Genomic DNA, 27,731 nt, shown 5'->3' on the forward strand with positions numbered 1-27,731 from the left:
TGTTTTTCAGGTAATCTTTCAAATTTTTGTGCGCATGTAACTCTGTTTGTGTGACTAATATGGGCAAGTGAGTTCTGTGTGTGTTTAGGCCACATTAAGCTTACCACAAAAAAATTTATACCCTTTTTGAGTGAATTATATTTGGCATAGAGGGCACCTACAATATGTACCTTTTAACATATTACATTTTTATTATTAATTTTGGAATTTTTTATTTTCCCTCAGAAATATGTTGTTGGTGTTTTGATCCATGAAGTGTGTTCTCTAAGTGGATGTTACTGGGTTGTAAAAATTTCACTGGACCGTGTGGAATTGTTCCAAAGTTATTAAGACCTGAAGTTGGGTCTGAAGATAGATTGCCAGATCCGGATTGCAATTTCCGGCATGCCGCCGCCTTTCACAAGCCATATTTCTGGAACTAATTGGCAGGGAAACTTAAAATTTTGTACATGAGTGTTCCACACTTGGTAGCATTGGTGTGCTAAATTTCAGCCAAATCTCAGACTATCAGCTGGAACATTTTCTCAAATTGGTTGAATTGACATGGAATGACCCCTGTACTATAGCTCTACTGGCATTGCGGTTGCTGAACGGCAACTACAGGGCACACTATCTGCAGGCCGCAGTCTTGGGCCATCATACACGGCTTCCAATTCTAGGCCGCCAGGACTTGCGACATGCATTTCTGCCGGTGTCGCACTGTTCATCCTGAGCAACAGCTTTATCTTGATGACGAATGTCGCATTTCTGCCGGTGTCGCACTGTTAATCCTGAGCAACAGCTTTATCTTGATGACGAATCTCTTGCCATGGTGGAGACGCATCGGTTTTTGGGCTGGCTTTTTGATACCCAATTGACTTGGCACTCTCATATTCGGCAGCTTAAACAAACGTACCCCACGCAGATAACTCTGGCTGACGCAATCGTGGCGGCGCGCCAGCAGCGGACGGGCGCACCTAGTACGACTAGTGCACCCGTCCGGGATAACGCGCTGCTGGCACTGTGAAATACGCTAAGTCCCAATCAAGGTCACGCGCTATTGCGCTTCTATAAAAGCGAGCGAGCGCCGCGCAGCGGCTCACTCGCGCTGCTGCTGCTGCTGCACAGGCAACTGCATTGAATGCCGCCACGATGCCCTACAGACACTACCGTCGACGTTCTAAGCAAACAATTTATAAAACCATTGAGAACGTCGAATTCGCCACATCAGCTGCTGACAAGAAGAATCACACACAAGTCAAGAGTGTTGCTGCCACCGCACTTATCGACGGACCTTGTAACGCTCTTCGTTGCTTGAGTCACTCCAGCTGGGGTGCCGATCAGTTTACCCTTCTACGACTGTATCAGGCATTGATTCAGTCTCATCTCAATTATGGGAGCCTGGCTTATGGTTTGGCTTCACCTACCATGTTGTGGTTGCTTGACCCCATACTTCTGACTTGCAACTGTGGCTTTCCGCATAAGCCCTGTAAACAGAATACTTGTGGACTCTGGTGGCCCTCCATTGCGGATCTGGCACCAACGACTGCTGGCCACTTATGCTGCACGTGTTTGTAGCTTGCCCGGGCATCCAAATTACCATCTCCTATTCCCCCAACTGGGTCGTCCATCTTCCCAAATGGCGGCCCCGGTCAGGGTGTCCGATTGTGGTTCATATCTGGTCTCTTCTCTCTGGGCTTGAGTTTTCCCCTCTTCCACCTCTTTTCTCGGCCCATATGCATATATCCCTGTGGTGTGTGCCTGAAGGATTCAGTCCCTCATGAGGCCCTCCGCCGATGCTTTCTTTCCATCCTTGCCGCGTTTCCCGGCTCTGCCGTTGTCTGTACCTACAGGTTGATGGTTGCTGGTCGCGTTGGTTATGCCTTTACTCTTGGGGAACAATCTGAACAAAGCTCATTGCTTGATGTTTTCAGTGTTTTCACTGCAGAGCTTGTAGCCATCTCTCATGCCCTAGAGTATATCCGCTCCTGCTTAGGTGAGTCCTTCATTATCTGTAGTGACTCCCTGAGCGGTGTACAAGCTATCGACCAGTGTTTGCCATGCTCTCATCTGGTGATGGCTATCCAGGAGTCCATCCATACTCTTGCATGTTGCGGCCACTCCATGATGTTTGTGAGGACCCCGGGTCATGTTGGCATCCCGGGTAATGAATGTGTTGACAGGCTGGCCAAACAGGCTATCAGTTAACTGGCCCTGTAGATTGGCCTACTGGAATGTGATCTCCTGTCGCTATTGTGGCAAAAAGTCCTTGGTACCAGGGGTGATGAATGGCACACCCTGTCTTCACCCAACAAACTTTGTGTCATCAAGGAGACTACAGGTGTGTGGTGCTCTTCCATGCGAGCCCCTCGCAAGGTCTCAGTTACTTTATGCCGGCTACGCATTGGCCACACCTGGCTGACTCACAGTAGTTTATTGTGCCGCAAGACCCCACCTCTATGTTGCTGTAGATCAGCGTTGACAGTGGTCTGCATCTTGTTGGACTGTCTGCTTTTAAGTGCGCTCAGGCAGACTTTTCCGTTGCCTGATACGCTCCCTGGTCTTTTAGCGGATGACGCTGCAATGGCAGGCTTAGTTTTGAGTTTTATTCAAGCAGGGGGCTTTTATCGCTCAATCTGAGGGTTTGTCTCTCTTGTGTGTTGTGTCTGGCCTTTGGCCTACGGTTTTAGAATGGTGTTTTTAATGTGTCTCTTGGTGTTTGGCTTTTCGTTTTTTTGTTTCCATGTTCGTCCAACCACTGTAAAACTCTGTGTGCTTTTAATTCCTTTTTTTTCTTGGTCTGTGTCTTTCTTGTTCTGTGTCGTCCCTTGTCAACTCCGTTGCTTGTTTTTATTCCCTGTGGGTATTTCACGGTCAGGGAAAACGGGACCTATGGCCTTTGTAGTCTGGTCCTTTCAACCCCATAAACTAACCATCAGAAGGAGGCCTTCTGGTAAAAAGTTTACGTGTTAATAGTCTTTTTGTTGTGCCTGTCTGTGACTCAACATCTCCGCTATATTGTGAGTAGCAATCTATCTTTTTCATAATATTGTCAGTTTTATTATTATTACTACTACTACTACTACTTCTTACTTATGCCAATTTTTAAAAATGTTTCGTGTATTTCATATTAACCTTGCATAGATGTTGTACACAGTTAAAATTATGCACAACTTTGTGTTGTGTAAATTATATTTTCACATACCAGACTACACTACACTACTCTGCACTGCTTTCCATCAGCACTAGGTTCAGGCAGCCATTTATGTAATTAGACAACACTTTTGTCTCTCTGCAGTAGTGATTAATACATGCTGTGTTCTCTGCAGCTTTATACTCGAGAGCACAGAAATTGGCCAGAGCTATCCGACCTACACATCATGTTGCATAGGAGACTGTCATAGCATGAGGTACTCTGCATTGTTTATGAAAGGATACAGAGTTTGTAATTGGGTGTAAAGTGCACAGTAATAACCGTCAGTGAGAAGAACACACTAGAAGATCAGTTTGTATCCAGGGAATAGATTACTACTCATTGAGTATGTGAGACATTGAGAACAGGCAGACACAGTGAAAAGTATTATTATGAGTTATGTTTTCAAATTACATTGTCAGAGAGCTGGTAACAGCTAAAGTTCACAGACTTTTAAGCCTTGCACTTATAAATTTCCGACTGCTGGGGGCCAACTTCAGTGAGTACCGGTATGTTCAGGCGCAGAGAAGTAAAGCAGCCGGCACCTATGCAGAAAGTCAGGAGGCACGTTGGAGAATGCTAAGAAAATGTATTCTGTAGGACCATTCAAGGATAGAATAATTTGAAAAAAAGTATGGGGAAGTTTGTGAATAGTGTGCCTCAGAGAGGTAGTTTAGAGGTTGAGATGCAGATATACGAGGGCAATACTATGTTTAAATGCATATGTTGCTGTACTTTGTATTTATATTAACTTTTTTACTTTTAGAAAGAGATTTCTTCGGGATTAAGATATTTATAATGCTCAGTAGAACCTAGTCTGTCATTTCTGCATCCCATAGTAGCTATTTTGGATGACTTCTACATGTAGACAATTTAATGTAGGACTACATTTTTCTGGGGCTGAGTTTGGGAGCAGGGGAATCGGGTTTGAAAAAGGCTGCCTCAACTATTGTTCTGCACATTTCCCTTGTGCCGTATGTGTGTGTGTGTGTGTGTGTGTGTGTGTGTGTGTGTGTGTGTGTGTGTGTGTGCATTGAAGACTGGTTCTCCTGAGAACAAATTGCTTCTTCATGATAATATAACACTGATAAATATGATAAAACTCAAGTTCGGCATAGACTTCACGTGAGAAGGGTTTGGTTGAATGTCACAACAGTGTAGACAACTTTCAGTTCTTTTATGTGCCATCTTTCAGTTTGAAACAGCTGCTGGGAAAAAACCTGGGCAGATGTGCAAAGAATATTAGTTTTACTTTTTCATAGATCAAATTGTAACCATTTGTACCAACTTTACAGTATACCTCATTTCCACATGATGAACACATATTTTGAGCCTTGCATTTGCAAGACGTTTTATTTGACTTCCACATTTGAGAATATTTAATTTAAACAATAGTATTCTATCGGAGCTTGCAGGGCAAGTATTATATGTGTTTTTTTTTTTTTGTGGGAGGGGGAGGGGGGGGAGTAAGCAAGCTTCACTGAGTAAATGCATTACTGCAGGAAATGAGGGATGTAGCTGGGACAAGCTCTTCTTCCTGATGCAGAACGACCACCGTACTTGTGTTTTATGCTTTATTATGAGCATATACAAAGTAGAGGAATGAGTGTAGGGGGAACAGATGCCGGAATTCTGAATTACTGCTGTTCATGGCAAGGTCCTAGTGGAGGTGGTTTGCTGTTGCCGTCCTCTGACTTGTTCGGAAGTGTAGAGTGTGTATCTGTGTTGGGTGGATGACTGTGACAAGTGCTTGTACAGTGTAGTGTTGGGTTTATGTTGGTATGGATGAATCTGAAAATTGTGAATTTGTAATTTACTTTTATTGTTTGGTATCTGACTTTGAACTGGAAATTAAAACATTGTTGAAAGATTTGGAATCTCTGGGACTGATACCTTGCCTGTATCAACATCGGTAACAGGCAAAATTCCTCAATTCTCAGAACTGATGAACTGTCAGTATACATAACTAGCTGTTCCCAGCCAGTCATTGCTGTGGGCCAGTTTGATGACATGGAAAAGAAAGGAAAGAGAAAGCACATGTGTATGGGAATTGGACATTCGTCCTCATCTCCTCCCCACCCACACCCCCCTCTGTCTCTGTCCATCTCTTCCTCCCTCTCTCTCTTTCCATCATTGTCTGCCCCCTTTGTCTGTCCATCTTCTCCTCCCCATTTCTCTGTCCATCTTCTCCTCCCCCTTTCTTTGCCCATCTTCTCCTCCTTCCTCTCCCTCTATCTCCTACTAACTCGTCTTCCTCCGTCTCCTCCTACCTCTTCTACCTCTTCCCCACTCTGCCCCCCCTTTTCTCTGTCCATCTTCTCTTCCCCCCATTGATGTCCATTTCCTCCCCCCATACCTCTCTCCATCTCGTCCTGCCCCTTCTCTCTGTCCATTTCTTTCTTTCAACTTTGTATGTCCATTTCCTCCCACCCCTCCCCCCATCTCCTGTTCCCCCTCTCGTAATCTTGACTCTTGTTTATTGTTCAGATTCTGTGTTAGTATTCTAATCCTAAGCTGGTGAGTCATTAATACTACTTTCATGTTTGCTAATGTGTGTCCATAAATTTATTTACAGCAACATGTGAAAATTTGAAGTGAATCAGTAGAGTACTTTTTAAGATTTTTAGTAAAAATGTTTCCTCTTGTTCTTCTGAGTATTATGTAAAAATTGGTTGTCTTCAATCAAAAACTTACTGAGATTTTTGGTAGTAACGTTTCCCCCATATATCATATATATTAAAAATTGAGTCTATAATAATTTGCATGTATTCTAGTGCCACGTAGCATCAAAACTTTGAAGCAATTGGTGAAGAACTCTCGGAGATTTTAAGATTTTGAAGAAATGAAAATTTTATGTTTTTGTTTATATAGTTGTAAATATTTGTTTGTTCAAAATCTTAAACCTCTGAAGGTTCCTCGCCACTTCCTTTGAAATTTTGATACAGCATTGCATTTGAATAAAAGTGTGCTTTTTTATACCTACAGGAGCATCATATAATATATATGTTCATATATTTCATTTATTTTATTTATAACATATATATTTATAAACTATATGGTACTCCATGCATATATTCGAATGCAACGGTATCAAAATTTGAAAGGAATCAATGAATAACTTTTGGAGATTTAAGATTCTGAACAAAAGAACATGAGGTTCTTGCTGACAACATATCTCCTTTATTATATTGTGAATTATATATATAATAAATTATATATATAATAAAAACCTTCAGAGGTTTAAGATTCTGAAGAAACAAATATTTACATCTATATAAACAAAAACATAAAATTTTCATTTGTTCAAAATCTTAAATCTCTGAGAGTTCTTCACCAATTAAGTTTATATACAATATGGGGCTCCAGTAGGTATTTAAAAACATGCTCGCGTTTGAATGCAGTGTTGTCAGAATTTCAAAGCAATCAGTGAATAACTTTTGCAGAGGTATAATTTTGAAGAAATCAACATTTACATTTTTATTTGTATATAAGATGCGTTAAGTTTGTACAGAACTGTGTGTGCATGAGTCCTACTCTCAAATGGCCAATTTTTTAGGGCAGTACCTATTTACTTTCAGAACAAGAGGTAACACAAGCTCTCAGTAGAATGACAGGAGAGTTAATAAATGAATCAGACCATTCAGATGGTAGGTGGAATTTGCTGCCTCTGGCTCAGAGCCCACCAAGATTGTACAGTACTCTTAAATACGCTGAGAAAGCGTACAACCGAGACCCATCCATTAGCTCTCCAGCATACAGATTGCACAAATATATAACGGAATTAACAGCATTGTTTTGCCTCATTATAAATTCCCAAATGTTCATTGACATTATCAAAAATGATAGGTACTGACAAAGTTATGAAAGTGCCTAATGAATATCCACCAAGTTTGCTCAACACTTTTCTTCATAATTTGCCAGATTACTCCATTATACATTGAACACAAATTACATAATTGTATAGTGGCAAATTTTGTGAAAAGATCAGTGGAGTTGTCACATGTCCGCCTTTGTCCCTGGCTGTAGCTAGTTTCATCGTGGAGAAGTTTTGATGGTCATGCCTTAAACGTTGCTCATCTTCGCCCATCCTGTTCTGTCACCATGTTTATACCTTTTTGAGTAGGCCACATTTAAAGGGAACATTGCATGTAAACAGCATACTTCCCAAGTGTAAGTTTACTGCGGAAATAAGAGAAGTATAGCTGAACTCTTTAGATATTATTGTTGACCACAGTCTACTTGACCACTCATTCTTTTGTGAGCTAACCAGCACAGACTAATGCTTCAGTGGTTACAGTGTCCATTGCCCTGTCCAAAAGACACTCTGATATATAGAGCTGAAAGCATATCGGATGAGACACTGAAATAAACCGTCTAACTTGAGTGTTCAGACAAAATGGCTGTCAGGGACATGCCAGCCCTCTGGAAAATAAATCTCATAGCCAGTCAGTCAGCACAAGTAGTTCAGCACAAAACCTAATTTTTGTGCTGTGAAGCAGTGTCGAGTAAAATTTGGTAAGTCTTAAATGGATGTGGGATTAAAACTGGTCTTTGGTTACCTAAGAAAAGCTGAGAGATGGTGTGCTCTGTGAAAGAGAGTCATGATCTCGATGCCGGAGGTGTTCACAGTGTTCCAGGCAAATTCCAGCTATGTGAGACAGTCAGCTTGAAACATTTGTCAGTGCTGTAATGAACATTAATGGCATCTCGAGTTCAGAAATCTAGAAAAATCTGCTGTTGCTGAACATGACTTAATATATTAGGAAAAAGATCTCTTTTGAGCAAACATAGATTCTAGTCCACTATTCAAACTTCTTGGAATCAATCATATAAGAGGCTATTTAAATTAGAGTAGGTGTCAACATTAATAGAGCTATGAGAACACATACAGCATTGTGTAGAAGTGAACATTTTACACTGGGAGATTGTGTACGAGTATGCCTTGTATTATACATCATAATAGAAACAGACTTAATCTCTGGATGCAGTGGGAACTACATCATTTGGAGCCACATGATTGTTACTTGTTCAGCAGTTAGTTGCTTTACTCATAAGGCAATAGTGGATATTGTTAAGAGGTCATATCTTGGATTGGTGTGATAAGTGCACTGAGAACATTTAATGCAACAAATCTCTCATGGAAACAGTCATCGTTATAATAGTGCTTATTGTTATAAATCACACACTAAGCTCTGAAAAATATGACATTCAGTAACAGTGGCTACTACAGCCCTATTACATAACCCATTATTTGATGTTAAGATTGATAGGTTTTTTGTATAAAAGATTATTAGTGCAAAGTTTCTTGAGGAAGGAGGTGAGCACTCAAGAAGATGTTTGCAGTTAGCCTCTGTGCTGAGGATGGAGAGCTGACGTAATGAATGAACAGGGTGTATACGACCCGGGACAACCGGGAGATCCAGATAAAACCCAGGAATTTTTTCATCCGGAAGAAAACCGAGAAAACCCGGCAATTTTTTAGAATTATGGGTATTTTTCATTGTTTTTGTTTTCAGTTAACTTTTTGTAATTTTGACTGGTAAGAACCGATACTCTAACAAAGGATATTACTGTATCCCACTACTGCAGAATAATAATGCAGCAATAAAACATGAACGAGAGAAAAAATGAAAATAAAACTTAGGTTGCAAAGGAAATGCACCATATACAGCAACAAAACATAGTGCTCATACAATCATCTACCAACAGCAGAATGTGTCAAAGGCTTTAGGGAGACCATGCAATGCTTCATAATAACAAACTGCCTCCAATGAGCGTGACGTCACAACTGTTTACATTAGATTCGTTTTAGCAGTTAAGAGCGGGATCATGCGCATGCGCAGTTGAATAGTACCATCTCCCGCTTCTGGAGCTACAGAAATGTGGCTGTTGGCTGTCTAAGCAGTCGCAGCAAGCAGCTAGATGCTACCGGGAAAAAATTTTACTGGAGTGCCAAAGCTGCCAGACTCATGCATGCACAGCAGGCCCAGATCTGGGAGGAGGGGGTTGGGTGGGGGGGAATTCATATTCTTGAGGGGGGAAAAACTTTGTTTCACAATGTGCCTAGCGTCCAACGAACTTTAGTCTATCGATTATTCATATGACTTTGAATCGCATTCCTGTCAGTTTTTGAACACATTCTAAGTTGATTTCTGAATGAATCCTAAGTTGATTTGTGAATGCGTGCATAGTGTACATGATGTCTGTCAGGGAATCCTCATTGTATGTAGAAACAAACTTTCTTACAGACAAAAGGGGCTATACGAGCTGAGCGGAGTAAGGCCGAACGGATGAATGTCAATCGCTGTGTGATTGTGTGGTTGACTGGGTTTGCGAATGATGAGCGTTTTTATAATTACTAGTGAAATCCATAGATTCAGACTACCAGAGTGAAAATAAATGAATAACAGGTAAGAAAGATTACACATTACATTCTCGGTGTACCCAAGAAAATGAAATTTGACAGAAAATTCTTGGCCAGATCGCTATACTAGTAAGGGCCACTTGTACAGTCTCCGGCTAGCAGCTGCTTTAAGTTCTATTCTGGAAGTAACAAGGAAAACGTGTTATACAAACATGTAACAACGCCTAACCAGAGAATAATTGCGGGACAACTAAACCGGTGATTCTGGCAGAGGTAGTGAAGTTAAGCGGCGAATAAGCTTTGACATTGGCAGGAATAGTTACAGAATTAGTGATAATGAGACTGTTTGTTTGAACGAGGAAGGAGAAGAAACAGGGATATCACACAAGTTATGGAACAATATGGTGATTCAAAGTTTGTTTTTCTACTACTACTTTTTGATCTCATGATTGAGAAACTGGATCATATGAATGAAGTGTGAAACTATTTCCTAACGTAAAGAGTTTTGCTTGTAGTAGGCCTAATAGGCATTTGATATTGGTACTTTGTGAATTATATTCTGTCATTATAAAAATGACCGTTTGTGCCAAAACAGTCTCGTTTATTTGGTGTGTGTTAACAATTGTTGCAGTATTAGAAAGGCCTAGCAGACAGTGACAAAATAGACATAATCAGATCGAGAAACCACACCAGTCTTGGGTCCTTTTATTTTAACAGCTTTTTAGTATTAGACAACATCATTTCGATTTTTCATGTAGCAAAACGTTTGACGAACTTTGATGAGGTAAGAGATTCTTTCACAGAAAGGAAAGGACGCCTTGTAAAGCTGTAGCAAGATTAGAGAGAAAAAAATGTAGGAGCTACGGATTGAAGAAATGTGTATTGTCTTGCTTGTCTCATGTCTTTACTTGTTTTATGGATCCTATATTTAATTTTATGTCACACAAAGCAGCAAGTTGTTAGCTGACAGGTAATAAAGAGTGCAAATTTTCTGAAGAGGGTGTTTTTTTTTTTTAAGGGGGGGGGGGAGAGAGGGGGGGACAGGATGTCAAACTGATTGACTGTAAGCAGGAGAGGCACCACAAGACATTTTAATTTCGACTGTCCTGAATATAGTTTGATGGCATCCAATACAAAATATGTCCTGTGGGGCCTCTGCATCTTAGCTGCATTACGCTGTAAAATTGTAAAATTTTTGGCTGAATTACGCTACCTTATGTAAATACTGCACTGCACTTTGGCACAAACAACTTGTCTTACATTTCCTAGAACACATGTTTTATGCATCAGACTCTTCAGAAACAATACCAGAGGAGGAAAGTTGCTACTCAGCATATAGCGGAGATGTTGTTGCAGTTGTTAGCAGATTATTATGTAGAAAATGTATGGGCATAACTTAATCCCAAAATGGTGACCATAGAGGAATTACTTCAGAAGTTTAAACTTATTGTAAATCTTCCTTTGGAAAAGAATGTGTGGAGTAAGAGGATTAAGGACAGGAAAGAACCTCAAAAGTTTAACAAAAAAATGCTGAGGAAACCAATTGTTGGCCCTCAGGAGGGGGAGCAGATGCAAAAATGTCAACAAGCAAAAATAGTAGAATTTTGGGCCTCCAAACAAAGATCTACAAGAGAATCATATAACAACTTCTGCCGTCATACTTTAGTGAAAGATCATGCCAAGAACAGCGAGTTGAAGTCATGCATTCACCAATGTGATGTGGCAATAGAAGACAGCTAAAGGAAATCTTAAGTTTTAAATTCCGCATTTAAAAATCTTCAAGCAAGTGGATCATACGGACATACCATTGTTTGACTGTCACACAGACTTGCGTATGGAGGACATAGAACTAGGCATTCCTGGTGCTGAGAAGCAGCTGACAGATTTGAAAACAAATAAGTCACGAGTTCCTTGGAATCCCAGTTTGGCTTTACAGAAAGTATGCTCTTTATCATGGATGGCAAGTGTTCATCGGAGATAAGAGCATCATCAGGACTGTCCCATAGAAGTGTGATAGGTGGAGATAACATTTTTATGGAACCATTCCATGGTCCCATTGTCACAGATGGTAGGTTTTCATTTGACTGTCCCTTATAGTACTTCACTACATTCTGAATGATACTTTTAAATGAATGTGGTTCTTTCCAGTCTTGCATTGGTGCCAACAAATTATAATCATAATTGAAAAATTCAACTCAAGCTCAACTCTACATGACCTTAAAAAAAGTGATTATGAATATATAAATCCATAGCAACTGGAATACCAAGACATAAAATGAACACTTATTTCTGTAAACATTAAAATTTGGATACTACAATCTCCTAGAATATTTAATTTCCATCATGAGAAAGCATGTATAATCTGAACCCTGTCATTGAGTTGGCTGACTGACTTGATAGTTACATAGTTACCTCTATGAATATTTTCACTTGTACATGTTACTACTTCTTTTTATAGTTTTAATTTTGAATCATCAATACACTAAACCTGTTTTGATTTATCTTAAAAAATATGCACGAGACAAGGAGGAATCTTTTTCAGAAGTTTGTCGTGAAAACAGTGAATTGAAAGAAGGAGAATGAAAATTACAAGTGAACGCTGTGTGACAAGTGTATTAGTGTGCCACAGAGTTTCTGATGAAATTTTAGATTGCCAACTCAACATCACCCAAATTTTCTTCTGGAACCTCAGAAGTAAACTGCATTTAGAGGGTAACATCAATCAGATTTGAAACTGTCAACAGTTCTTTCATACAACCATTATATGAAAATTATGATTCTCTTATGTTCCCTGCAATCTCAGCCCATTATGAAAAGGTAGTTCAATGCTCATGACAGCATTACTAAGGAACAAACAAAATGTACAATATTCACATCTCACATTATACACATTCTTCTTCCTTTGATTGTTTGCATCACTTTCTTCTACTATAAAGTGGAATGTGATTTAAGTCACTATTTTAATTGGGTTTGCTGAAGGGCAGGTTGTATTCATCCTTAGGATCTTTATTGTACTAGATGACTTGCTCCTCACATTGAGGCAGCTTGAGTGTCCAGTAAAAGTTGCTGCTGCCATGAGAAACAAATCACAGGGTCGGCTCTTCAAGTAATTAGCCCATACTTGGGATCAGTGTGTCTGATTTGGGCAACTTCACATGTCAAATTTCAGGGTTTAAAGTAGCAACACATACATCCAAGGTGTGTCTCAAAAGTCATGAAATACTTCTCTTTTTAAAAAATAACTTATCATCAATATCTGCACAAATGGTCAATATTCTTCGAAGTACTTACAAGCATCTACATATTTTTTTCCACCCACTCTCCTATGCCTGATATGCCTCCTGGAAGGCCTAGAAGAGAATCTCTTTTAAATCGGAGGTCACAGCTGCATGGATAGCCTCAGTGCTGTCAAACTGGGATCCTTTGATTATGTTCTTGATCTTAGAGAACAAAAAGAAGTCTGCCAGAGTGAGTTCAGTGCTGTAGGATGGCTGCGGCACCATTGTCAATTTATGCTTTGCCAGGAACTTTCAGATGCAGTGACACGCATTGCTGGGTGCATTGCCATGACAGCACCTAAGTAGCTGTGATGCAGATTACCCTTTTCTCTAATCTGTCCAGAACATTTACACAGTAGGTTACGTTAACTGTTTGTCCTTGAGGTACAAACTCTTGGCATTGAAAAACACTAATTTACTCTAAGCAGCTCATGAGTTTCAGCAGCTTTTTTTAAACATCAAGTTTTTGCAGAAACTGGTCACAAAACATTTTGGAAAGTTCTGTCATGACATTGTGTCGAAACAGTTGTGCACAAAATCACCAGTCCCGACTGACCGAGGGTGAGTTACAAATCTGAGGGTTCATCCCACCACGCCCGCACTGTCATCACCTGACTTGGATAACTGTTAACATAACACTAGATTGCTATGTAGCAGTAAATTGATTTTAATTGAAAAACACATTGTGTTGTTGAAGGAGATGTTCCTGCAGCCGAACGCTTTTTATTATTGTTATAATAAGCAAATAAGTTGATGGGAGAATTGTTCGTTATTATGATAAAGATAATCTGTGATAGTTTTATCAAACGAGAATAAAAAGTTAAAATGTTTTAGTGAGGCTGTCCTGATTCCTCAAACTGCTCTTAGGAAAACGAGTCCCCCCCCCCCCCCCCCCCTCCCCCGGGTGATCGGATTTTGATGAAATAAAGCCCATTCGTTGCCCCAAGCTACATTAAAATTACCAGTGAAAACCCTATGAAAATTCGTTACTGACGTGTATTCATTTAGTTAAGTATGATATGGTAAATACTGCTGTTAATAAATTTTAATTGACCTTGTGCTTGTGTTGATGGCTTACAATCTATAAATAACTTAAAAATGCATCCAATACTTGCAACGATTGAACATGAACATTGTCGATGACTGTAGCCTCTGATGTCCTTAGGCTGGTAGTGAGAAATTTTACTTTGACGTAACTTCTTAATTATGTAGCAGTATTATAATAGGAGGTACAGTTTGTATGCAGTTCACTGGAATTTCGTTCTTGGTAGGAATATAGCTTGAAACCATTTTTGTAAGTTGTTATTGCTTTTGGGACATCACGTGATGATCAATTACTCATGACTCCAGCTCAATGTTTTAATTTGCCATCTGCAGATTGATTTTGCCATAGTCTCAGTTTGCTGTTCTACAGTGGTTCTATCAAAAATTTGATTCTCACCATGTTTGACATTTGTGTTACTGGTTTCAAGTACTTTGTAACAGGAGGATTCTTATGACTTTTAGCATATACTGAAATCTTGATTCCTGAGTGAACATTTTCAGTACACTTTATAATGTTATCCAGTATGTCTAAAGTATGGCAAGGAGAAACAAAATGCCCAAGGTTGTTGCCTATATAAAAAATGTGCCATCTTTACAGTTGTCCAAGAAGCAGTGGCCACTGGTGACCCAGAGATGCTACAGTTAGTCCTAGAAAGGAGAGACTTCCAACGATACTCAAGTCGAGTTGGTGGTATACCTGAACTGCTACAGAAACTGAAAGAGGTATGTTGGATTAACATTTATTTAATATAAAGCTCCTACTTCTGCTCAAGGCTTATAATAATGAAATGCAACTGAAATTTGAAAATGTGCAAATTATGCTTAACAAGTTAGAGTTGGTAGATTTTTTATTCCATGGATCAATAGTGAAAAGGTCCTCAAGAATGTAGACAATGTCGTGCTCTCACAGTCTGTCTATAGTATTCGCGTGTCATATTATACCTGTTGCATTTCATTCCGATAATAATGATCACCTTCAGAAAAATTGTACCTTTTTGTTCTCACTTCCCAGACCATTACATATTTTGAATGTTTACACAGATCTTAAGTGTTGTTACATATATTTTAAATAACGACATGCTTACAAAATACTGTCCTTCTTGTGCCATGAGAAGGATTTCTAAATTAATTTATATTATGAGATTTCAGGTTCCAAAAATTCTATTTTGTCTCTCATATGCCCTCATAGGGTATCTAGTCTTACCAATCTTAGAAGGATCCAGCCATTTAATTTCCATATCCCCTTTGTTACTTGAGACCATAACAAACCACATTTCCAAAGTAAAAAAGAAGATAGACTAATCTGGTCCCTCTTTCGACATTGCAAGAAGGTATTTGTCAGGTTAAGAAACATATTCTGAACTGAAACACAAAAAGCTTGGCAAATCGAATGTTCATAAACATATCTCTGAAACTTATTGAGAGGACAGTCATTATGATCAGACAATGACAATAAAACCATTACATTTAAGAAATGAAATAAACTAAGCTCATTTCATTTCTCAGATGGTAGCATCTACCCCTGTCGTGCATGTATTAGTATTCTGTCTGTGCAATATCCTTCTTTCTGTTTTTCTACTGCACTCTCTTTCATTTGACCAGTTTTTTTTTTCTGTACCTTTTTTCTAGATTATCCAAATTCTGCTGTCTTATTTTTTTTCACTCCTGTATTTCTTGAATCTATTACATTGTCTTTATAGTTATAGTCCTCGGTATGTGTCAATGATGACAACTCCTCTTCCTGTTTCCACCTCCGTTATTACAGTTGCTCATATTTTGTGATTTTTGAATTTAACTGTTGACCTTGAGTGTTGATATCCTTTTAAAGAAAACCAAAATGTAGCTTTTGTAGGCTGTTTATTCTCTTTACACATATTTAACTGTACTGTCCAAATTTGTGTGACATTTAACTGTCAAACTGGAATTCAGGACATTTCAGTAGAGAGAGAGAGAGAGAGAGAGAGAGAGAGAGAGAGTGGTAGGAAAGGAATTTTGTAAATGTTTCTATGGTAACACCTCATTGTTGTTGCAGCTCTGTAGATGACTATTGTTTACCTGCAGCCATTAGCACTTGCCAGTTGAAAGCTAGCAATAGCACTAATAGTTGTCAGTTATCTTCTTATGCCACTCAAGCATCACCAGAGATGTGCAAGCATGGCTGATCACCAAAGACACCTGCTAAACACAGAAGGTGTTACAGCAATATTTTGAAGGCAGAGAAGCATGTGAGAAGAGCCAAGAATGGGAAAGAGCATCCTCTGAAAGAGTAATGACAAAATTCTTTGCAGGCATTGACACTTTCCCAACCAAGTCTTGCCGTGTTTGTAAATGCCAAATGTTTCCACATCATTTATCTAAAGTAGGAAATAAACTACATCAAAGAAACATTTGATTTTCCTTTGAATTATGATCGAAATCATTTACAGCAAATGAGGTGCAGATTGAAAAATTAATGTCCAGTATTTAATTTATAAATTTAGAATTTTAAAGAGTACTAGATGATACTTGTATGGTGCATAAAGCAGACTGTGCCGTCTAGTGTTGTGTGGCCTTGACATATTTTTATCATTTATGCTTGAAGATGTAAAAATGTTACAGCAATTTTTTATCTCAAAAATGTGTCAGTAGAGAACCCTTCAAATATCATAAGAGTATGTGTGCGGTTAAAAAAAAAAAAAAAAAAAAAAAGTCTCTCTTAAAAGTGCTGTTGTCATCATTGGTCTTGTTCACTCACTTTTCTGACTAATGGGCGATGCACGATTTCGAGCATATTTCCGATGTATTTAAAGTATTTCTCTAATCTGTTTTATTTCTTGCTTTTGTACAAATAATTTCACAAAACATTTAACCTTATTCAAAAGTTTTTTTAAGTGTTATGATGAAGACAAAAATATAGCTCAATTACGTTGTATTCATTGTGTATCACACATCGCCTTTGTTTCCATTATTGGAAAAAAAAGAGACATTTACATTGAACCCATTGAATCTAATTTCTTAAAGAAAAAATAACACTGCAGTTAAACATTGCTTAAAGTTTCTCTAAAGAATGCATTGGTATAACAGCAGAGTTATTGTCAGAGACATTATGCCACTGACCCATCAACACTTTGCTATACTTTGAAAATAGCAACTTGGATTCTGTATCAGAACATGGAAACCAAACTACCTTCAATGCAACAGTAGCAAATTTTGGGTTATATATTGACAGCAAACATTGGCAATGCTCACACTGCAGAGACCTTCCATGTCAGGTATAGATAAGTCTGACATGTCATTACTAATAGTCTGATTATCTTCCTACTGCCGAAACAAGAACCCAGGGCTGAGAACACAAGACTTTCATGGCTCTGTGACCATAATAGCAGGCATCCTGGATTGAAGGTCCAGCCTGATATGATTCACTGTTTCCTTCGCCACAGTCTGAAGTATTCGTCACTTCGTGTCTTTGAGAGATGGCCAATCTCATCACCAAAAATTCCTTCTCCGACACTAATGCGTCCATCTCCAGGCTGTTTAAACTTGTAATAGAGTTAAGTTTTCTTTGCCGATGTCACATAGCTTGCTACTTTTGCACTGTAAGTTGTACCAAAAAGATGTGTTTTTGAGAATTCTCTAATGTGATTCATCAGTTTAACTGCTTATGTTCATAGTATGCAACTATACATGTGAAAACTGAAATGCTTCTCCTAGTGTCACAAATATGTAAATGAACATGAAAGTTAGCATATATAAACCAATCACATCATATGTCACACTAACATGTTGCAGATGATACAACAGAACATTGAGAATTTTTATTTACTTGTTTATTCAGATCTTTTTACTTTCATGAAATGAAGTTTGTGGTGCCAACCTGATCAGTTCTGGCTCTTGGTTAGGTTAAAAGGTAATAATTTGGTTGTGTGTTGGTGAAATCAATGAACGTGGTTCCATTAGAAGCTGTCATACTATTCGTACAGTATGATATAAATTATTCCCTCTGTCATATGTGTGTTTGCGTGACATCATGTATCCTGAGGTGTGATGAGCAATCTGAGCAGACACTATTTTTATTTATATATCTGCAAATATAAAGTGCTGTATTGATGGTTTTATATTTATATTTGCATACTGCAAAAATACGAAATTCATCTGATTCACCAAATTGAAAATGTCTCCAAACTGTGTTTTTGGTATGACTTGTTGTGCAAAAGTGTCGGGATATGTGACTCCGCCAGATAAAACTGTTAACACTTGCCGTGCGGCTGCCATAATATTACGTCGCGGGCGGAAACGAAGAAAATGCGGCTGCCGTAATATTACATCCCGCCGCATTCCACATTGTTTTAGTGTTTCAAACGCTTTGTTAGCGTTCCCGCTACAACCTGTAGATCCTGTAATGCTTGTAGTTAATCATATTAGCGCTAGATCGCAGCACCTAGTGAGGTAATGTGATATATCCGTATATATTTCCGAACGAATTCACGTGTGTTTTTCACGCGTATGTTACATGTTCTGTGGTGTCCTGTCGATTGTTTACCGTTGATTTTGGTGCTAGTATTTTGGTTTTAGCTTGTTTATCTTCTTTTTACTCACAATGGCGAGTGATGAGGATGCAAAACTTCGAAAAATGATTGAAGAAGTACTTGCTGAACCTACTGATGATTTTTCGGATTTCGATAGTGATAGTGATTACGAAATGCCGGAAAATAATGATAGTCCAGGTAAGTCTAACATCTTACTAAATCGATGCAGAACAAGACAGTTCATGTTGCGATTTGTTCTGTTACGTTCTGTATTATTTCAGACACAGATTTGTCGTCAGATGAAGGTGAGCCTCTGCCTGTGTTCCCCCCCACTCATCATCGAAAGAGGCCAAGATTGAGTGACATTTCACAGGATGACTGGACTATAGTGGATCAAACACCAAACATTTTGTTATTTACAGGGTCTCATGGTGTGCTAAATAATGTAGGACTAGGTCAGTCTAGTGAATATTTAGATTTTTTTTCTCATTTTATAAATGACAGGGTTATTTCAATTATGAAGGAACAAACAAACCTATATGCTAGACAGAAGCTGGCCACACTGAGAGCACAAAACAAATTAGGGCCCAATTCTTGATTCAAGCAGTGGAGGACACTAACAATTGCTGAAACAAAGACGTTTCTGGCTATTATTCTCCACATGTCAATCACTGAGAGGCCAAGTATGGCCAGTCACTGGTGTAGTGATCCAGTGGTTAGCTGCAATTTTTGCCCCAATATTATGCCAAGGGACAGATTTCTAAATATTTTGTCTATGTTCCACATAAATGACAATTCAAAGGAAAAAAAGGAAGGTGAAGTAGACTTTGATGCCCTTCATAAGGTCAGGCCTCATCTGGATGATTTGGTAAGGAATTTCAAAGAAAGTTATCAGCCAGGTGAAGCACTAACCATTGATAAAGGTATGTGTCCTTTCAGAGGGCGTGTAGGTTTCAAAGTTTATATGGCTAATAAGCCAAACAAATATGGCATGAAGCTATACATTCTTGCAGAATCCAAATCTGGGTACATATACAACTTTGAAGTTTACCACGGAAAGGACAATAAACTGGACAACAGTGCTTCTGCAGTGGTAAAGCGATTACTCGGCTCACTCCAAGGTGAGGGCCACACTGTATATGTTGACAGACTTTACACCAGTGTTCAGCTAGCCGAAGAACTGGCTAGAGCCAACATTGGTGTTGTAGGGACTGTAATGCCAAACAGAAAAGGATTGCCCAAGGCTCTCAAAGAGGGTAAACTCAAAAAGGGTGAACAAATATTTCGCCGCAAGAACGATGTGCTAGCATTGCAATGGAAAGACAAGAGGGATGTGTGGATCATAAGTACCAGGCACACATCCTCAATGTTGCCTGTTGCTACAAGAGAAGGCAATGAGAAGTTGAAACCAGTGGCAGTGCTGGATTACAACAAACATAAAACTGGTGTAGACCTTTTTGATCAGCGTCTTTCATATGGAGCACTTGATCACAAGACAGTGAAGTGGTGGAGAAAGCTTGCCTTCCACTGTATAATTATGGCAGTTTCCAACGGTTGTATTTAGCACAATTGCTTCAATGAGAAGAAACTGAGCACTCCTAAGTTTATACAGGAGGTCTGCACTGCGTTATTGTTACAGAGAGGAGAGAGAATTGAGGATTCTCATGGATCTGCAACGATTGCTCAATTGTGACAGAAACATTTTCCGAACCGTTTGGAAATGGCAGAAGGGAAGAAGAAAGCACAAAGACGTTGTGTAGTGTGTAGTGGAAAACAAAAAAACATTACTGGGAAAGCTGGGAGGAAAGATACTTCTTATGAGTGCAGTGAGTGTAATGTAGGTTTGTGTGTCACCCCGTGCTTCAAGCTTTATCACACTGTTTCACTATGCAAAATAGCTATGTGTATGTAGCTATGCTTTATGTGCAAATGGTATAACAAATGTCTTTTCGGTGTCAAATGATCACTTTCCAAAATTTATTTCTTCTTTAAATTGAATAAAGTAGTAAAAATAAATTTTTGACAAAAATTTATTTTTGCAAAATCAAGGAGAAATCCGCATCACTTCTTGGAAACAGTATATGCCCCATACACATGACTGTTAACCCATGTAAAGTTGAAACCTTAAAGTTTTAAACCATACCTGTAGTTTTTATGTATCTCTAACTAAACGTCCTTGACAGCTATTGAAAGTCCGTTGAAAATAGAAAAAATCAGCCAGCACACAGGGAGTGGCATGCAGTTAAGGGCTTAGCATGGTAAGTGTTAACAGAATGGAGATCGTTGGCATAGGTTATTTTTGTTTGCTATGTCAAAGGCATAGTTCTTTGCATGGGAAAGGAGTGGTCATTTTAAGGTTATCCAAAAAGCTTGGTCTTGGGAACAGAGGTCAAGATTCAATTCCAATATTAAATAATTATCTGTTGGGGCAGATCCTGGATAAGGTAGTGGGGGAAGGGGTTACAGATTGTAACAATCTCTCTTAGCCTCCACCCCTCCCCCCCCACAAAAAAAAAAAAAATACAACTCTGAATGTGCTACTGACATCTAGAATTTTAATTACCGTATTTACTCGAATCTAAGCCGCACTTTTTTTCCGGTTTTTGTAATCCAAAAAACCGCCTGCGGCTTAGAATCGAGTGCAAAGCAAGCGGAAGTTCTGAAAAATGTTGGTAGGTGCCGCCACAACTAACTTCTGCCGTCGAATATATGCAGCGCTACACAGGCATGCTTTGTAGGCACAGAGATAAATACTGGCGACAAAACTTCTGCGTCAGTAAATAATTTTTTTAAAAAAAAGGTGGAAGACGAGCTTTTATTTCTCCGCCCCGAGTTTCGACCACTGCATTTTCATACATTATCCAACGAAGTAAATACAAATTCCGTATTGTTCATCTTCGAATTTAGCAGAATTTCAACGTACTACGAAAATCCGACTGGTAAGACTGTTGCTAATAGGAACCTGATGAAATGTGAATCACATGCAGTATTCTCGTCACCATAAGAATAATACGAATATAAACATTTTGCCATGTATTCTTTCGTGTTTGCTGCTATCTCATTTAAATCCTGTCTGCCTAATAAACTACGAAACTAGAGTGAGACAACAGCAAACGCGGAAGAATATACGTATCATGTCATGTTTATATTCGTATTATTCTTATGCCTAATAGTGATACAGTCAGAAACGAAGCACGGCAACTGACTAGATTTTTAAATCTAAGATGACTAATTTCTGTGCAGAATTTGATGTACTAAAGAAGTGGCGGCAAAGATTTTCAAACGGAGAAAAATTTTCGCCTAACTCTCGTTCAGAACATGTTCTATCATACGCAGTCTATTATTTGGTTCTTGTTGATCATTATCAAAGAAAGCAGCAGTGTAAGTAACAACAAATAGCAGTCTCTTGCCATTGTTTCGCTAATGAGACGATTCCTCTCCTTTTTTTTTTTTTTTTTTTTTTTTTTTTTTTTTTTTTTTTTTTTTTTTTTTTTTTTAAAAAAATTGTAAGCGCGCACAAAAGCAAGCCATGCCGCGGGCGGCGACAGGCCGTAAACACGCACTATAAGAATGCGACAAACAATGCATGACACAGTACAGTAATGCATTTACAGCTTAGCGTGACGTAAACACCTAAACAAAGAAAACGGCACTTATCAGATCAAAGCAAAATAAGCAATCGATTCAAACCAGACGAAGCACGTGAAAAAGGAAGGGTACCCGTATAAATATGGACGGAGCGCCTGACGCATACCAATGGCTACCTGGTAAAGCTTAACTGCTAATCTTACGACTCAAACCAAACTACTGTAGCTGTATCGTCTTTCATTCGACCTAAATTGTCTCATATTACAATGGACCAACTTTGTTTAGATTTGGAGGTGCAGCCTAAAACTTTTCTCTCCCCTTGAATTTTGAGTCTCAAATTTCAGGTGCAGCTTAGATTCGGGAATTTTTTTTTTTTTTTTTTTTTTTTTTTTTTTTTTTTTTTTTTTTTTTTTTCCAGGTGCGGCTTAGATTCGAGTAAATACGGTATAACAGCCATTTCTTTACATCAGTACCTAATACATTGTTTACAGTTGAGAGAAATACATCATCTCAACAGCACTCAATCAAAAATTTTAGAGCTACATGTACCATACAGTTGAATTAAGAACAATAATAGCAACAAGTTTTTACAACTTTGAAAATTTTGGGAATTTTGCAGATTATTTGCAAATGATACACATGAAGTGCATGTCTGTCATGGTGCCTTATATTGATTTTGTTTGCAGCATTGACAACAATCATGACAAAAGACGAATGTCGTAGGGATCCAAAGGGAACGGTGATGGACCTTAGGTACAGAAGAGACTGGAACAGCACATTACGTCCACATGCTAACACCTTTTTATTGGTCTTTTGCACGGACGCACATGTACATTACCATGAGGGGTGAGGAACACGTACACACGTGGTTTCAGTTTTCAATTATGGAGTGGAATAGAGTGTGTCCCGACATGTCAGGCCAATAGATGTTCAATGTGGTGGCCATCATTTGCTGCACACAATTGCAAAATCTGGCGTAATGAATGTCGTACACGCCGCAGTACATCTGCTGTAATGTCGCCGCAGGCTGCCACAGTACGTTGTTTCATATCCTCTGGGGTTGTAGGCACATCACGGTACACATCCTCCTTTAACGTACCCCACGAAAAGAAGTCCAGAGGTGTAAGATCAGAACAACGGCCTGGCCAATTTATGCGTCCTCCACGTCCTATGAAACGCCCGTCGAACATCCTGTCAAGGGTCAGCCTAGTGTTAACTGCGGAATGTGCAGGTTCACCATCATGCTGATACCACATACGTCGACGCATTTCCAGTGGGACATTTTCGAGCAACGTTGGCACATCATTCTGTAGAATCGCGATGTATGTTGCAGTGCTCTCCGATACACACGATCGAACAGCGGAGGAGTGGTACTCAAGCGTCAACTTTAGGCTACAATATCTCCGGATGTAATTAACATTTTACAATGCAACAAACGGCACTGATTACGTATTTGTTTATATGTTCAGATGTGCTAACAAAACTAATGTGGATCCATTTAAAAAAACCTAGGTTTGTGTTAAAAAACATACTTCCGCGCATTTTTGTATGGTTTGTATTAAATAATTACACTAGCCCCTCTCCTCACGTTCGGTCTGTGGAATCGGTTCGTCAGTATTTGATGTGGTTTACGAAATATATCCAGCGGTAACGTTAGGTGACTCACCCTGTATATATATATATATATATATATATATATATATATATATAAAAAACAAAGATGATGTGACTTACCAAATGAAAGTGCTGGCAGGTCGACAGACACACAAACGAACACAAACATACACACAAAATTCAAGCTTTCGCAACAAACTGTTGCCTCATCAGGAAAGAGGGAAGGAGAGGGAAAGACGAAAGGATGTGGGTTTTAAGGGAGAGGGTAAGGAGTCATTCCAGTCCCGGGAGCGGAAAGACTTACCTTAGGGGGAAAAAAGGACGGGTACACACTCGCACACACACACATATCCATCCACACATATACAGACACAAGCAGACATATTAAAAGACAAAGAGTTTGGGCAGAGATGTCAGTCGAGGCAGAAGTGCAGAGGCAAAGATGTTGTTGAATGACAGGTGAGGTATGAGTGGCGGCAACTTGAAATTAGCGGAGATTGAGGCCTGGTGGATAACGGGAAGAGAGGATATATTGAAGAGCAAGTTCCCATCTCCGGAGTTCGGATAGGTTGGTATTAGTAGGAAGTATCCAGATAACCCGGACGGTGTAACACTGCGCCAAGATGTGCTGGTCATGCACCAAGGCATGTTTAGCCACAGGGTGATCCTCATTACCAACAAACACTGTCTGCCTGTGTCCATTCATGCGAATGGACAGTTTGTTGCTGGTCATTCCCACATAGAATGCATCACAGTGTAGGCAGGTCAGTTGGTAGATCACGTGGGTGCTTTCACACGTGGCTCTGCCTTTGATTGTGTACACCTTCCGGGTTACAGGACTGGAGTAGGTGGTGGTGGGAGGGTGCATGGGACAGGTTTTACACCGGGGGCGGTTACAAGGGTAGGAGCCAGAGGGTAGGGAAGGTGGTTTGGGGATTTCATGGGGATGAACTAAGAGGTTACGTAGGTTAGGTGGACGGCGGAAAGACACTCTTGGTGGAGTGGGGAGGATTTCATGAAGGATGGATCTCATTTCAGGGCAGGATTTGAGGAAGTCGTATCCCTGCTGGAGAGCCACATTCAGAATCTGATCCAGTCCCGGAAAGTTATCCTGTCACAAGTGGGGCACTTTTGTGGTTCTTCTGTGGGAGGTTCTGGGTTTGAGAGGATGAGGAAGTGGCTCTGGTTATTTGCTTCTGTACCAGGTCGGGAGGGTAGTTGCGGGATGCGAAAGCTGTTGTCAGGTTGTTGGTGTAATGCTTCAGGGATTCCGGACTGGAGCAGATTCGTTTGCCACGAAGACCTAGGCTGTAGGGAAGGGACCGTTTGATGTGGAATGGGTGGCAGCTGTCGTAATGGAGGTATATATATATATATATATATATATATATATATATATATATATATATATATATATATATATGAATATAATAGAGGGAAACATTCCACGTGGGAAAAATATATTTAAAAAGAAAGATGATGAGACTTACCCAACAAAAGCGCTGGCAGGTCGATAGACACACAAATAAACACAAGCATATACACAAAACTCTAGCTTTCGCAACCAACGGTTGCCTCGTCAGGAAAGAGGGAAGGAGAAGGAAAGACAAAAGGATTGGGTTTTAAGGGAGAGGGTAAGGAGTCATTCCAATCCCGGGAGCGGAAAGACTTACCTTAGGGGGAAAAAAGGACAGGTTTACACTCGCGCACACACACACATATCCATCCACACATACACAGACACAAGCAGACATTTGTAAAAGCCTTACAAATGTCTGCTTGTGTCTGTGTATGTGTGGATGGATATGTGTGTGTGTGCGCGAGTGTAAACCTGTCCTTTTTTCCCCCTAAGGTAAGTCTTTCCGCTCCCGGGATTGGAATGACTCCTTACTCTCTCCCTTAAAACCCAATCCTTTTGTCTTTCCTTCTCCTTCCCTCTTTCCTGACGAGGCAACCGTTGGTTGCGAAAGCTAGAGTTTTGTGTGTATGCTTGTGTTTATTTGTGTGTCTATCGACCTGCCAGCGCTTTTGTTGGGTAAGTCTCATCATCTTTCTTTTTAAATATATATATATATATATATATATATATATATAAAAAAACAAAGTAGATGTGACTTACCAAATGAAAGTGCTGGCAGGTCGACAGACACACATACGAACACAAACATACACACAAAATTCAAGCTTTCGCAACAAACTGTTGCCTCATCAGGAAAGAGGGAAGGAGAGGGAAAGACGAAAGGATGTGGGTTTTAAGGGAGAGGGTAAGGAGTCATTCCAGTCCCGGGAGCGGAAAGACTTACCTTAGGGGGAAAAAAGGACGGGTATACATTCGCACACACACACATATCCATCCACACATATACAGACACAAGCAGACATATTTAAAGACAAAGAGTTTGGGCAGAGATGTCAGTCGAGGCAGAAGTGCTGAGGCAAAGACGTTGTTGAATGACAGGTGAGGTATGAGTGGCGGCAACTTGAAATTAGCGGAGATTGAGGCCTGGTGGATAACGGGAAGAGAGGATATATTGAAGAGCAAGTTCCCATCTCCGGAGTTCGGATAGGTTGGTGTTAGTAGGAAGTATCCAGATAACCCGGACGGTGTAACACTGCGCCAAGATGTGCTGGTCGTGCACCAAGGCATGTTTAGCCACAGGGTGATCCTCATTACCAACAAACACTGTCTGCCTGTGTCCATTCATGCGAATGGACAGTTTGTTGCTGGTCATTCCCACATAGAACGCATCACAGTGCAGGCAGGTCAGTTGGTAGATCACGTGGGTGCTTTCACATGTGGCCCTGCCTTTGATTGTGTACACCTTCCGGGTTACAGGACTGGAGTAGGTGGTGGTGGGAGGGTGCATGGGACAGGTTTTGCACCGGGGGCGGTTACAAGGGTAGGAGCCAGAGGGTGGGGAAGGTGGTTTGGGGATTTCATAGGGATGAACTAAGAGGTTACGAAGGTTAGGTGGACGGCGGAAAGACACTCTTGGTGGAGTGGGAAGGATTTCATGAAGGATGGATCTCATTTCAGGGCAGGATTTGAGGAAGTCGTATCCCTGCTGGAGAGCCACATTCAGAATCTGATCCAGTCCCGGAAAGTATCCTGTCACAAGTGGGGCACTTTTGTGGTTCTTCTGTGGGAGGTTCTGGGTTTGAGAGGATGAGGAAGTGGCTCTGGTTATTTGCTTCTGTACCAGGTCGGGAGGGTAGTTGCGGGATGCGAAAGCTGTTGTCAGGTTGTTGGTGTAATGCTTCAGGGATTCCGGACTGGAGCAGATTCGTTTGCCACGAAGACCTAGGCTGTAGGGAAGGGACCGTTTGATGTGGAATGGGTGGCAGCTGTCGTAATGGAGGTACTGTTGCTTGTTGGTGGGTTTGATGTGGACGGACGTGTGAAGCTGGCCATTGGACAGGTAAAGGTAAACATCAAGGAAAGTGGCATGGGATTTGGAGTAGGACCAGGTGAATCTGATGGAACCAAAGGAGTTGAGGTTGGAGAGGAAATTCTGGAGTTCTTCTTCACTGTGAGTCCAGATCATGAAGATGTCATCAATAAATCTGTACCAAACTTTGGGTTGGCAGGCCTGGGTAACCAAGAAGGCTTCCTCTAAGCGACCCATGAATAGGTTGGCGTACGAGGGGGCCATCCTGGTACCCATGGCTGTTCCCTTTAATTGTTGGTATGTCTGGTTTTCAAAAGTGAAGAAGTTGTGGGTCAGGATGAAGCTGGCTAAGGTAATGAGGAAAGAGGTTTTAGGTAGGGTGGCAGGTGATCGGCGTGAAAGGAAGTGCTCCATCGCAGCGAGGCCCTGGACGTGCGGGATATTTGTGTATAAGGAAGTGGCATCAATGGTTACAAGGATGGTTTCTGGGGGTAACGGATTGGGTAAGGATTCCAGGCGTTCCAGAAAGTGGTTGGTGTCTTTGATGAAGGATGGGAGACTGCATGTAATGGGTTGAAGGTGTTGGTCTACGTAGGCAGAGATACGTTCTGTGGGGGCTTGGTAACCAGCTACAATGGGGCGGCCGGGATGATTGGGTTTGTGAATTTTAGGAAGAAGGTAGAAGGTAGGGGTGCGGGGTGTCGGTGGGGTCAGGAGGTTGATGGAGTCAGGTGAAAGGTTTTGTAGGGGGCCTAAGGTTCTGAGGATTCCTTGAAG

General features: G+C 40.2%; 1 protein-coding gene across 3 annotated transcripts in view; it reads left to right on the top strand.

Annotated features, from left to right (window-relative positions):
- LOC126190737 (ankyrin repeat domain-containing protein 13D) overlaps positions 1-27,731 on the top strand; it is a 124,432-nt gene that overhangs the window by 25,549 nt on the left and 71,152 nt on the right. For all 3 annotated transcript variants that reach the window (XM_049931234.1, XM_049931242.1, XM_049931252.1), the window contains exon 3: positions 14,457-14,581. In XM_049931234.1, coding sequence (XP_049787191.1) covers positions 14,457-14,581 — 125 coding nt within the window. The remainder of the gene's footprint in view (positions 1-14,456; positions 14,582-27,731) is intronic.

The sequence above is a fragment of the Schistocerca cancellata genome, chromosome 1 (assembly GCF_023864275.1).
Source record: "Schistocerca cancellata isolate TAMUIC-IGC-003103 chromosome 1, iqSchCanc2.1, whole genome shotgun sequence".
In the NCBI taxonomy this organism is placed as follows: Eukaryota; Metazoa; Arthropoda; class Insecta; order Orthoptera; family Acrididae; genus Schistocerca; species Schistocerca cancellata.